Source organism: Eumetopias jubatus, unplaced genomic scaffold (assembly GCF_037043125.1).
Source record: "Eumetopias jubatus isolate StellerSeaLion01/CBP00866 unplaced genomic scaffold, mEumJub1_p1.0 scaffold_11, whole genome shotgun sequence".
Lineage (NCBI taxonomy): Eukaryota > Metazoa > Chordata > Mammalia > Carnivora > Otariidae > Eumetopias > Eumetopias jubatus.
In genome coordinates this window covers 118,950,335-118,964,785 of record NW_028274817.1, presented here as the reverse complement: position 1 = coordinate 118,964,785, position 14,451 = coordinate 118,950,335, and the positions used below count along the sequence as shown (strand labels likewise).

At 43.8% G+C, this 14,451-nt stretch overlaps 1 protein-coding gene across 1 annotated transcript in view; it reads right to left on the bottom strand.

Annotated features, from left to right (window-relative positions):
* The window catches only part of ARHGAP6 (Rho GTPase activating protein 6), a 474,477-nt gene extending 460,254 nt beyond the window's left edge, over positions 1–14,223 (bottom strand). The window contains exon 1 of the mRNA XM_028115045.2: positions 13,645–14,223. Within this exon, the coding sequence (XP_027970846.1) occupies positions 13,645–14,223 (579 nt within the window). The remainder of the gene's footprint in view (positions 1–13,644) is intronic.
* Between the last annotated feature and the right edge of the window lie 228 nt (positions 14,224–14,451).

The window sequence follows — 14,451 nt, the reverse complement described above, 5'->3', positions numbered from 1 at the left end:
CCTAAAATCAAAAACACAAGAAACAAGTGTTGGTGAGGATGTGGAGAAAAAGGAACTCTTGTACACTTCTGGTGGGAATGCAAGCTGGTACAACCACTATGGAAAACAATATGGAGGTTCCTCAAAAAATTAAAAACAGAATTACCATATGATCCAGTAATTCTACTACTAGGTATTTACCCAAAGAATATGAAAACACTAATTTGAAAAGATATATTGCACACCTATGTTTATTGCAGCATTATTTACAATAGTCAAATTATGAAACCAGCCCAAGTGTCCACTGATAAGATGAATGGATAAAGAAGAGGTGGTGTGTGTGTGTACACACGTACACACGTACACACACACACACACACACACACACACACACACACACACAGGAATACTATTTGGCCATGAAAAAGAATGAAATCTTGCCATTTTGCAACAATATGGATGGATCTAGACAGTATAATGCTAAGTGAAATAAGCCAGAGAATGACAAGTACCATATGATTTGACTCATATATGGAATTTAAGAAACAAAACAGGGGCACCTGGGTGGCTCAGTTGGTTAAGCGGCTGCCTTCAGCTCAGGTCATGATCCCAGGGTCCTGGGTTTGAGCCCTACATCGGGCTCCCTGCTCAGCGGGGAGCCTGCTTCTCCCTCTACCTCTCCCTCTGCCTGCCGCTCCCCCTACTTGTGCTCTCTCTGTCAAATAAATGGGTAGAATCTTCAAATAATAAATGAAACAAATGAACAAAAGGAAAATAGACAAACCAAAAAACAGACTCTTAACTATAAAGAACAAACTGGTGATTGCCAGAGGGGAGGCAGGTGGGGGAAGGGTGGGTGAAACAGGTGAAGGGGATGAAGAGAGCACTTTTCATGATGAGCACTGAATAATGTATAGAATTGCTGAATCACTATATTGTACACCTGAAACTAATATAACACTGCATGTTAACTATACTGGAATTAAAATTTTAAAAAACACTAAAAAAAGAAATAGTGAACAATCCAGTAATTGTACTTCTGGGTATTTACCCAAGGAAAACAAAATCACTTTCAAAAAATATATGCACCCCTATGTTTATTGCAGCATTATTTACAATAGCCAAGATACTGAAGCAGAAGCGCCCAGGTGGCTCAGTCAGTTAAGTGTCTGACTCTCGATTTCAGCTCAGGTCATGATCTCAGGGCTGTGAGATGGAGCATCGTGCTGGGCGTGAGGCCTGCTTAAGATTTTCTCTGCCCCTCCCCTTCCTCTCTCTTTCTTCCTTCCTCTCCCTCTTTAAAAATAACTTTTTGTTTGATTTATAATTTTTTATTATGTTTAAAAAAATATGGAAGTGTGAAATAAGTCAATCGGAGAAAGACATGTATCATATGACCTCACTGATATGAGGAATTCTTAATCTCAGGAAACAAACTGAGGGTTGCTGGAGTGGTGGGGGGTGGGAGGGATGGGGTGGCTGGGTGATGGACACTGGGGAGGGTATGTGCTATGGTGAGCGCTGTGAATTGTGCAAGACTGTTGAATCACAGATCTGCACCTCTGAAACAAATAATGCAACATATGTTAAGAAAAAAGAAAAAGAAGACGATAGCAGGAGGGGAAGAATGAAGGGGAGTAAGTCGGAGGGGGAGACGAACCATGAGAGACGATGGACTCTGAAAAACAAACTGAGGGTTCTAGAGGGGAGGGGGCTGGGGGGATGGGTTAGCCTGGTGATGGGTATTAAAGAGGGCACGTTCTGCGTGGAGCAGTGGGTGTTATGCACAAACGATGAATCATGGAACACTACATCAAGAACTAATGATGTTATGTATGGTGATTAACATAACAATTAAAAAAATTTAAAAAAAATATGGAAGCAGCCCAAGTGTTCATCAACAGATGAATGGGTAGAGAAGAGGTGTTATGTATATACACAATAAAATATTACTCATCTATAAAAAAGAATGAAACCTTGCCATTTGTGACAACATGGATGGACCTAGAAGATATCATGCTAAGTGAAATAGGTCAGACAAAGGCAAGTATCATGATTTCACTTATGTGTGGCATATAAGAAACAAAACAAACAAATAACAACAACAACAACAGAGAAACAGACTCATAAATACAGAGAATGGGGGGGAGGCAAGTGTGGAAGGCAAAATAGGTGAAGAGGATTCAAAAGTATAAACTTCCAGTTATGAAATAAATAAGTCCCGGGGATGAAAAGTACAGCACAGGGAATACAGTCAATAATAGTGTAATAACTTTGTATAGTGATGAAAAGTCACTACACTGATCGTGGAGAAAATTTCATAAGTGTTGAATCACTGTGTTGTACACCTGAAACTAAAATAATATTATTATGTCAACTGTACTTCAATTAAAAATTAAAAAAAATAAAAATATTAAATTACAAGATGTAAAGGTAAATAAATAAAACTCTGGAAGAAGTCTTTCCAAATAAGAGAAAAAAATTGGAGCGCCTGGGTGGCTCAGTCAGTTGAGCATCCAACTCTTGATTTCGGCTCAGGTCACGATCTCAACGTCATGAGATCAAGACCCTGAGTCTGGCTCCGCACTCAGTGGGGAGTGTGCTTGAGGATTCTCTCTCTCCCTCTCCCTCCGCCCCCCACCCCGCTGGCACATGCACGCATGCTCTCTCTAAAAATATTAAACAGAAAAAATTAACCTTTCTGCACTGTAAAAATATTGCATAGAAACAATGACTTGGAGAAAATCTCTGTAGGTATACTAAGTTAATTTTCTTCTTGACCATTCAACTTTCTCATTCAGTGAACTTTAAAAAAATATCTTGTCTTTTTTACAACGGTTTTAGATTTCAATGAACATTTACATAAGATACATCTACCATATCTTTATATAAATTAGAAAGGGTACCTTATGAGGACAGTAAAATACATATCAGGATTTTAAACATTTCCTATAAGAGCAATATTTCTAGGTAAAGAGAGACAAACTTGATGATCACGACCTACTAACTCTTCTGCATCTAGCTTCCCCCAGGGAGGACCGAAATTCAGAATAATATTGCAAAGAGAAATGCACTAATTTATTTGTTTAAAAACTTGTAACTCTGGGGCACCTGGGTGGCTCAGTCAGTTAAGTGTCTGCCTTCAGCTCAGGTCATGATCTCATGAGTCCTGGGATCCAGCCCCCTATCGGGCTCCCTACTCAGTGGGGCACCTGCTTCTCCCTCTGCCTCTCCCCTCTTACCCTTGCTCATGCTCGCTCTCTCTCTAATAAATAAAAATCTTTTATTTATTAGAGAGAGAGAGAGTGTGAGAGACAGCATGAGAGAGAGAGAGAGCACAAGCAGGGGGGAGGGGTGGAAAGAGAAGCAGACTCCCTACCGAGCAGGGAGCCCAATGCAGGACTCGTTCCCAAGAGCCTGGGATCATGACCTGAGCTGAAGGCAGACGCTTAACCAACTGAGCCACCCAGGTGCCCCAACAGAGTGAGTTCTAATCCTGGATTTCCGTAAGTAGTTTGCAAGAGAACTTTGGGTCAACAGTTTAAACTATTCCTCAATTCTAGTTTGATATAGTCACAATTCTTATCTGCCAAAAAGAAAATATGACCAAACTTTGTGTTGACACTCAGAAAGAAAGCTAAGCCAACCTGTACTTCTCTATGGAAGAAGATAACACAATACTGGTGACTATCCGCAGAACAGGAGCGGCAGAATTCATTTGTAGCATGGTAGAAATACCAGGGAGACTGGTTTTTAACACAATTTCAGGAAGAATTTCCATATCCATTATAATCCAAAGGCAGAACTGTGAAGGTCTTTATTTGGGGGGTCCAGGCATAGACTGGGGATGCCATAGATAGGATTTAAGTATTACATGGATATCTGGACTACATAGAAAATTTTTTAAAGCCTTTCCCCTCCTAATATTCTCTTTTGTTCCTAGACTGCTGAATTCAGTCTAGAAATATTAATGGGAGCTACAGTTAGGTTTTGAGAGAAAAAAAAAAGCATGCGAATGTAGATGGTATAGCCTCAATTGAGTGATGCTGCCCTGTTCACCTAGAAAGATGTTGGAGAGATGAGCCATGAAAAAGTCAGCGTGATCTCACATGACAGTGGTGGTATGAGGAGGTGAGAAAAACACGAGGCTTGAAGTGAGAAAGCAGTCTGCCATTTACCAGCTAGAGAACCAGGGCTGGACTGGGAGCTATCCAGTTTCCAAAATTCTAAGTGTTCTACAAACAAAAAGTGTCTGATGCAATGAACTTACTATGACTAGCGTGTGGGAATGAAGGTTATTACCCCTAGGCCTGTTGGCATGTTGGGTTATAACAAATCCGCAATGCAAATCTGGCCAGTTCCTGTGTTCCAAGCCACTAGGCCAAAACAGCAGGGGTGACAGCTTGCAAAATATATTTCCAATTGCCTTCTGCTGTTGTCCAACTCAACTAGGTCTACTCATTCACTTGTTGGTCACCTAAGCCCTCTTCGGTTGCCACTGTGGAAAGACCAAGCTTCCTGGCACACAGTAGGTGCAGAATACATATTTTTTACTGATGTAATATTTTAATCCAAATCCTACCTTTGTTGCCTCCTACCTGTGTGACCTGGACACATCTTCCATTTATTTAACCTTGTTCTCTTTCGCATCTTTTAGCCCTTCCTATGTGCTGGGCACTTTCCAAGTAATTAAGTATTGAGATCCTCACAAAAACTCCCTGAGGCAGGCACTTTATCACCATTTGATAGATGAGGAAACTGAGGCAGAAATATGCTTTGTAATTTCTTTAAGGTTACAAGGCAGAGCTTTGTAATTTCTTTAAGGTTACAAAGCAGAGTCCAGCTCTAACCCATTCACTTCCTTTCCTCTCCAACTCAGTTTGGCTACCTCTCAATCGGAGTCTCAGTGTCCTCATGTACAAAATAAATGCTGACAGTAGCATCCCAGAGGACTGTTGTAATAACAACAACAACAACAACAAAAACTGGTGAGCACTCTGCAAACAGTAATTGTTGTTTCACTTGCCATTACCATCAACACCCATCAACTGAAATAAGCGCTCAGGGAATTAACTGGAAGTTCCAACGTGAGAAGAGTGATGCTTCGCTCAAGAGCCATTTAGGTCTCAGAGTACCAGCTTGCCTAACTGTCTTTCAATGCCTGAGAGATGAAGTTATCAGCAATGCAAGCATTGATCTAATGCTTATTCACACTTTGGCTCCTATAGGTGGTATGAATTCACCTGTTTCCATGAGCTGTCCAGATACACAGAAACAAAAATGTGCCATTTTCCTTGATCCATTCAATTCATTTCCAATTCTTCCACAGACATGAATAGTCTAGGCTTAGCCTTCTCTTGGGTCCATCAGCACACAGTTTGATGGGTGGTTTCTCCAGTTGCTTTTAATTCTAATGGCTCCTGAAAAATCTTTGGCTATTTAATAGCTCTGGTGTGATATGGCTGGGCAATTTTTCAAGATCGTAAGTAGTTTTTAAAGTTGTAGTTTTTAAAGTCCCTGTGTATTGTGAAAAACGATCTTTTTAATCACTTGCTTTCAAGGCCTAATAATCAAGACACAGAATCTCCACGGTAACCAATCTCAGAAAATCCTGGGCTGGCTGTCAACTCTTCCGTTGAATCTGCCTGAGCCGTTACTACCTCCGTTGCTGCGTCTTCAAGGCCAGCATTTCACATACATTAGGCCTAGGCCGACTGCTCACTTATGTTTATGTTTTCTTGAAAATATGATGTAGCAACAATAGTTATATTTTCTAAAAGTTATAAACACCATTCTTTTTTTAACTGATATTAAAATTCGCATACTGTAAAATTCATCCTTTTAAAGTACACAACTCAGCAATATCCTAAAGGATACTCACCGGGTTGTGCCACCATCACCTTTATCTTGTTGCAGAACACGTTCAACATCCCAAAAAGAAACCCAGTATCTATTAGCAGTCACTCCCCATCCCTCGCTACTGCCAGCCTCTGGCAGCCACTAATCTACTTTCTGTCTGTCTGGACTTGCCTATCCTTGACAGTTCATATAAACAGAATAATATAATTTGTGGCCCTTTGTGACTAGCTTCCTTCACTTAGCTTGCTTCCAAGATTCATCCGTACTATAGCACGTATCAGTACTTTGTTCCTTTTTATTGCTGAATAATCTTGCATTGTATGGATAGGGCACAGTGTGTTTACCCATTTATCTACTGATGGGCATTTGGTTATTTCCACCATGTTGGCTATTACAATAAAGCTGCTATGGATATTCATGGACATGTTTTTGCGTGGACATACTTTCACTTCTCTTGAATATGTACCTAGAGGTAGAATTACTGAGTCATATGGTAACTCTATGTTTAATTTTTTGAGAAACCCCCATGCTGTTTTTCAAAGCCACGGCACCATTTTGCATTGTCGCCAATAGTGAAGGAGCCTTTCAAAATCGAGACATTCTTGCCAACACCTGTCATTATCCTTTTTATAAATGCAGCCATCTTAGTGGGTATGAAGTGGTATGTCATTGTGGTTTTGATTTGCAGTTCCCTAATAGCTCAAGAAAATATCATTCTTTACCTACTAACACAGTAACTAATTTCATTTTTTCACACGTTACATTCTACCTCTTCTGCCATATTGTAACAGAGTTGCAATTAGAGTCTCACTCTCTTTTTCATAAGCAATGACCCAGAGAGGATGCAGTAAACTTTAGAACAAGATGTCATGCCCCAAAGGTGTGTCTCCAGGATTTGCAAAACTGCTGTCGGAATGCAGATTCCCTCAGTCATTGACTGGATTCTGATATGAAACACACTTTCCCTGCTGCAGGCACCAGACTGAAGAATCAGAATCCCACTGTGGAAAAATGAGCTCACAATTCCGCAAATCTTGAATGTGTCATGACATGTACCATACTGAAAGCCTGTTTATTTTGAGACGGCATCTGGTTGAGCCAAGAAGTGGAAATGGAGCTTTCTCAGAGAGATATGGGACCAGGTGATCAGAGGCCTGCAATCTGAGAGAAGTAAGCAGGCACAAGAATGATGACAGCAACCAAAATAAGGAATGCAGAAAGGAAAGCGTGCTCCTAGGAAAGGGGGCTGACCTGCTCTGCCTCAGACATGCAGAACACGAGGAGTCCGGCTGACACTGCGAGCAGACGTCCAGGAGGAAACCGGAGACTCAAATGCCACAGTTAAGCGTGTCCCTGAGAGGGATGATGGCTCAAGTCACAGGAGTGAATGAGATCATCACAGGAGAATGATTTGAAGGAAAAACACAGGACCGCGGGGATGGGTGGACAAAGACGACCAAGCACAGAGGCAGAAGAGCAGGAAGAAACACTGGAGATGCAGAGACGGCAGGCAGCTGTGACTCGGGGGGGTGGGGAAGGGGGAGGGGGGGCAGGAGCGCGGGCGGGACAGTGAGGCACTTCTGCTCAGAAGTCCAGCCAGAGGAGGTCTAAGAACAGTCCTGGAATTGTGGGACCTTCAAGAGAACTGTTTCCGTAAGTAATGGGGATAGAAACGAGACTGCCAAGGTATAAGGTGCTTGTGGCCGCAGACTTTTTCCAGAAGTTTAGCACTTTATACTGAGAGTCCAGAAGTTCCAGGTAGTTCTGCCCTTAGCTTGTCTGGATTTCAGCTTAATCCTTCCTGTCCCTCTCTTTAACTGTGAGATAAGGAGGCTGCGACTAGAGGCTACCCGAGGTCCTTCGTGAGTCTAAAACTTGCTCTTTCCAACCTGCAAATCCCCAAATTCTGGTGAAAGTTCAATCTCCAGGCATCTAAGAAGTTACCTTCACATTATTCTCTATTTAAGTTTAAAATTACGTTAGGGATGAATTCTAGCAGAGGGATACTCCAAGAGAGACCATATGAAAGCTGAGTAACTATTTTCCTAATTTCTAAGTTCTTATGGCATTATGCTAATTTCGGACATAATTCCTTGTAAAATGCCCTTTGTCAATTTCATATGTGAAGCTAATTACTTCCTCTTTGGTGACACCGGTGAGCCTCTATTTTTAACAACAGTATTCAACTCTGCCCACATTTTAAATTTTAATTCCAGTTTCCACCATTATATTTACCACTCAATTTTTCCCTACACGTACATTTGGACACCCCACATTTTTTTCCTATCTTCAGTATCTTTTGGAAAGGCATTTTTTTTCCCCCAATTCAGAGCTCTGGTTGACATATACCAGAAAAAAAGAAGACAGTGACGAAGAGTGAAGCTAGAAGCATGAGAGAAAATAGTACTGGAAATCAAAACCTAGAATTCAGTTTCTTATATAAAGTAGCACATTACGCAGAGTTCCTCAGCTTCAGTGCTACTGAAATCTCGAGCAGGATAATCCTTTGTCGCTGCAGTCTGTCTGTCCTCTATGTTGCAGGATGATTAACAGCATCCCTGGCCTAAACCCACCAGATGTCAGTAGCGACCCCCTACCCCAGGCTCTGGGAACCAAAAATGCTGCCAGGTATTGCCAAATGTGCTCAGGGTGCAAACTCACCCACAGATGAGAACCATTAGTCTATAGAGACGAACCTAGTAGTAGTTCAATAATGCCAGAAAACAATTTGCTAAAATGGAAAAGAAATGCAGAAGTATTATGTTTATATGCCAACTCCCATCTGTTGGTAGGATGCTTGGCATGGTTTCCCCATGCCTGCCTCCTCTGAATATCTGTCCCCCCTGCTTGTTTCACTCTGTTAATGCATTGTTCCCCCACCCCAGCCCCAGACACCAGAGTGATCTCTCTAAAAGACGTATCTGATCATGTTACACCCTCACGCTAAAAAAAAAAAATCACCAATTTCTCCCATTCTCTACCACAGGGTTTCTCGACCTGGGCATGCTTGCCATTGAAGGCCAGAGAATTCTTTGCTGTGGAGCTGCCCTGTGCATCGTAGAATGTTTAGCAGCGTCCCTGGCTTCTCCCCCTCTGGATGCCAATAGCACCTCCTCCTGTAGTAAACAGACTAATGTCCCACCGAAGATGTCCACACCCTCATCTCTGGAACCTGTGAATATGTTAGGTTACTGGCAAAGGGGAATTAAGGCTGCAGATGGAATTAAAGGTTGCTAATCAACTGACCTTAAAATAATGAGATTATCCTGGATTATCCAGGTGAGCCCACTGTAATCACAAGGGTCCTTAAGAGAGTAAGAGAGAGAAAGGATGGGGTCAAAGAGATGCAACAAGGCTGGCTTTGAATGTGGAAGGAGGGAGCCACTGAAAAAGCAAAGGAAACAGATCCTAGAGCCTTCAGAGCACAGTCCTACCAACACCTTGCCTTTAGCCCTGTGAGACCCACTTCAGACTTCTGACCTCCCACAACTATAAGGTAATAAATTTATGTTGCTCTAAACCACTAAGTTTGTTATGGCAGCAATAGGAGACTAATATATCACCACCCCCAGGTGTGACAACCAATACTGTCTTCAGACATTGCTAAATGTCCCCTGGGGACAAAGTCACCTCCAGGCTGAGAACTACTACCCCACAATATGTCCAATCCAAACTCCTGAGATGTGCACAGTGGGGCTCTTCATAATGAATGTTACCTAAACTTTTTAATACTATTATCCAATACACAGCAAGACACAGCCTATGCTCCAGGCATACCAAACTTGCAACTTCAAAAGCACTTTACCCTTTCGCCTCCCTGCGGATTTAATGACAAGAGGTGCCTTGGAGTGTAGGCCATGTGCATTGTTTGGCCCTCCTGCCATTTGCATCCATGCCCATAGTCAGTTATTATCCCCCAAATATGTGCATGATTTCTGGTCTCATTAGGTTACTATATAGACAGCCACGTGGTTGCTCCATACAGTAAGCCACAGATGTCCTTACCTCCTCCTCCAAACCAACGTTGCACTCAAGTGCCTCTAAGTCCTCTTCGTTGGACACTCTGGCACCACCAACTCCTCCGTGCTTTTGCATGTCCACTCCTTTCTCTTTCACCAAGGAGCCACCTCCCTCCTTCTTCTAAATGGCAGCCACCCTTGAAGATCAAGTTCAAGTGTTCTCTGCACAGCGAAGCCTTCCAAAATTCTCCAAAGCACAATAAATCACCACCACCACCACCCCCACACACACACACAGCCCAGTCCCCCACTGTGCTGATCCTTCTGTACTGTACCTACTGGTCAACTCATCTGTCCTCATTAGACTGTGAGCTCGTTAAGGGCCAACATCACATTTTAGGCTCCCTGCATTTCGGGTACCTAGAGAAATCTTGTGCTCAAGAAGTGCTTATGGCAGGAATGAAGAAAAGAAGTCATGGATAGACAGAGATCATGTTAATTATGGGTTATCAAAGCTGGCAAGCTCCAAGTCAGCTATGAGCATAATCCTAGCTCTGATCCATTAACAATTAGGAGAATGCCAGCATTGGAAGGAGACCTTACTCCTTTGAGATCACAATCAGGGACAGAGTTGGGCTTCTAAGAACACAAGGTGAGAAGCATGTACCAACTGTGTCACCATGTGCCATTTATCCCTTTGTCTTTTTTCTACTCAACAGATATTCTACCCAGCATGTCCATGAATCCATTTTTTTTAAAGATTTTATTTATTTATTTGAAAGAGAGAGAGAGCGAGAGAGGAAACACAAGCAGGGGGAGTGGGAGAGGGAGAAGCAGGCTTCCCGCCGAGCAGGGAGCCTGATGCGGGGCTCGATCCCAGGACCCTGGGACCATGACCTGAAGCAGAAGGCAGATGCTTAACGACTGAGCCACCCAGGCGCCCCTCCATGAATCCATTTTTGTTAAAACTATCCTGAAACACATAGTAAGGAAATATTAATAGAGTCATAGCTGACTTTGTTTAATACCTCCTGGATTTAGGCCATAAAATGGCCATGTGGGAGCTTTGAGTGAGCATACGGCATAGAGCTGTAGGCATTTATGAGTGTCTTGAGAGCGGGAGCCATTTTATGAACAATTTAGTTTAAAACCAGAGAAGCTGCTCAAAGAACTAAGCAGAAATAAATGTGATCCATCACTGGCTAAACCTGAAGGAGGGTGAATTCTCAGGTTTGGCTATGGATTCAATGGAAGAGAAACAGGATTGTTTAACAAACCATAAGAGGCACACATGACTCAAGAGAGATCCACAAGGGGGACAAGGCCCCAGGGAAACTTTATGCCAGCTGAAAGCACTTCCGTGGGCACTCGCTAGATAGCCAGCATGAGAGATGCTACATTCAACTCACTGGTGCAGTGGTTCTCAACTGGGGCAATCCCCTCCCCCCCGCGAGAGAACATTTGGCAGTATCTGTAGACATTTGTCAGTGTCACACTGGTGGGGAGGAGTGCTACTGGCATCTAGTGGGTAGAGGCCCAGGATGGTACTAAACATCTTACAAGGCACAGGATGGCCTCTACCACAAAGAATCCTCTGGCCGCAACTGTCAATAGTGCAGAGGCTGAGAAACCCTGAGCCAGAGCAACCAAGAAAAGTACAAGAACCCAAGTACTCCTCCAGAGCCCCCTTTAAGTAACCTTGCAAGGTGTCCACTTGCTGGACTTTTGACATTATTAATAAAGAGTCTCTTTTAGGAGAGAGGATCCAGCTTGTTTGCAAGTGAGAAGGACAAGCAGTGCTCAACTGGATGAATTTCCTTGGTTTTTGAGAAGGTTCCAGGGCCTTAAACCTTTGAAAGGTAATCTAGGCCATTAAATTCCAGACCCAGGTTTAAATAGGATATCTGGGCCTCTACTAAACAAAACCAGCCTTGGACCTCCATTCCATCCAGTCACTCCATGTCTGCCTCGAGACTAAAGAAATTGGGCGTGTGTACACGCGCGCGCGCGCGCACACACACACACACACACACACACACGTGAACATTTGATGAGAAAATGTTGTTCTTTTGCTAGATGGCTATGTGCTAAGTTCTAACCAGTGCAAAGAGGTGAAAGTCATGGTAGACGAGCTTGCTGACTGCCCAAATACTGCATAGAACAGTTAACAGCCACCAGTATTGCTGCAGCTCAGATACTATGAGATTTTAGTGGATAAGAAGGTAATTTCTAACCAGCCATGATCATCTACAATAGAATACCTTTTGGTCGTAACAGCAACAGCATCTGGATATTATATTCCAAGTATGTACAGTTGTTAAGAAAAGCAGAGACATTCTTAATGATGCAACTGGGTTTAACGTGAACATCAGTGGCTGTCTAATCCAAGAATTCGGCTTGCTTTTGCATTTCTCTCTCCTCTCAACTCATTACAGATTATTCTGATAATGTGTGCTTCCGATATATAGCAGGAATTCAGCCCCTTTAAAGACCAAGAGAAATTCAACATCTAGATTTTTTTATCCTCTTCCTAATGCTGAGTTCTCTGGTTTGGAGACGATCTTGTTCTCTGACTTAACTTTTCTTTCTACTGCCTATCTTCCTCAGGAAAATAGGAAGAACAGTCAGCAATGCTTGTTAGTTTTTGTAATCCATACTCCCCACCCAACAGCAAGTTACTTTGACATAATAACTAATATTTTATTAATATGTGATACTAATATTTCTGATTAATACTGTTGATTTTTCTAAGGCAGTCTATTAAAAGCCAAACTTTCATAGTTATCTCATGGTAACAAAGCGAGGCATGATCTTGGATGCTATTTTCAAACTGCTTTTCTTGGTTGTGTTTCCTTTATTTAGTCCAAATCTCCAGCAATTACATGGTATTTCATTTCTCTAATTCTAACTGTACTTTAAAATATTTAATTACAACTGATGGAATCTCCCTTCCCTTATGGAAAAAGATCCAAGGCAAACCTTTAGAATTTGTGAATTGAAAGAGATTGGAAGTTGTTCATTTCTAAAACAACTACTATTTATTCTCTAAAAGCATGATGCCTTCCAAGTACCCATCGACCACAGTTTCCTAAGAGCTCTATTCACCATTCTTCTTAATGAGACAGCAAACATTTTAAAGGTACCAAATAGCTCCCTCTGAGTTCCCTATTTGTTAAAGATTCCTGATTCACATATATTTCATTAACTACTAGTTGCCCTTAGTGGAACTTGGGCATATTTCCATGATCTCTCATAGCCTGAAGAAGAGATTCTTTCTCTCCTAGATTAAACTAGTACTCAGTACCGTAGATTTCTGAAATTAGACCTTAGGGAGAAGAAAAGATCAAAACTAGAGAATTCTAGTAGTTACTCCCCATACCACCCAAACACACACACCTCCACATACACACAATCAACAACACCCTCCAGAATAATGTTTCTGAATTCTCTGTAGAACAACCAGATGGCAGACATATTTCAAAACACATTATATCCAATCCTTACAAGAGCATAGGAATTAGATCATTTGAGTTCTGAAAAATATCCACAGTGGATGAAGGGATAAGATGACCCTTTGAAATCGCAGACAGCACAAACAGGAAAGCAGAACATCATCTCTCCCTGCAGCTCCCACCACTGCTCCAAAGCTGAGCCAAGAAGTCCTAACAAGACACACATGGGTGGCCACTAGGGATGTCCCATTTCCAGGCACCATTTAACCCGCCAAAGAGGGACAGTCACACCATGGAAACCTCTCAATGGGTCCCTGTAAACATGATGGAATTAAACAACTGCCCAGGTGTCCAGCCTTGGGCCATGAGAATGCGCAGCACCGGACCCTACCTACCTCGGACTTCCACACAACGTAGGGGTGGCTGTGGCTGTTGGGGGGGGACTGGAACTTCCTCTGCTGGAGCCACCTCCTGGGAGAAGTGAAGATGCCATTAGGGCCACCCCCGGAGGAACAGAGGATGGCGCTGCGGCCACTGCCAGGCCCAGCCAGGACTGAAGGCAGGTCCCAGGCCATGCTCTTCTTGAGGCCGCCACGACCCAGGGGGACCTCATAGTCAAAGTGGAAGCTGCCAGAGGGCGACTTCTCCTGCGGGGTGCTGGGCGTGGAGAAGGATGAGCAGAGGGGTCTAGGGGGCGGGAGTCGGTTGGCCCGGGGGTGTGGGCCCCGAGGGGAGGACGCCGAGCGGGGGCTGAGACCCTCCGCCGGAGGCAGAGGGGAGCAGAGGCGGCCCCCGGTGGCCCCTCGCGAGCTGCCCTCCACGCCCGCCTCGCCCCCGCAGCCGCCGATTAGGGCCGGGTCCAAACTGCGGGTCTGGCGCAGCTTCCTCTTGGAGAAGCCCTTGGCCGAGGCCGCACCACCGGAGGCCGGCGAGGAGCAGGAGAAGACACTGTGGAGTAGGCTCTGCGCGGACATCTCGGCGGGACTGTGCCTGGGGGCCACCCTCTTCCCGCTCTCGGGACGCTGGCGATTTGGAACCGGGAAAGGAAGGGGGCTCAGGCTAGGCTGCCAGGCGGGGCTGGCCCGAGGCTGGCCGAGGGCGGTGGAGGGCAGTGCCGGGCTCACGCGCCACCAGCGCGCTCCAAGTGCCCCAGCGGGTGCAGAAGCAGAAGATCCATCACCAGCCTTCTAGGAAAAGAGGTC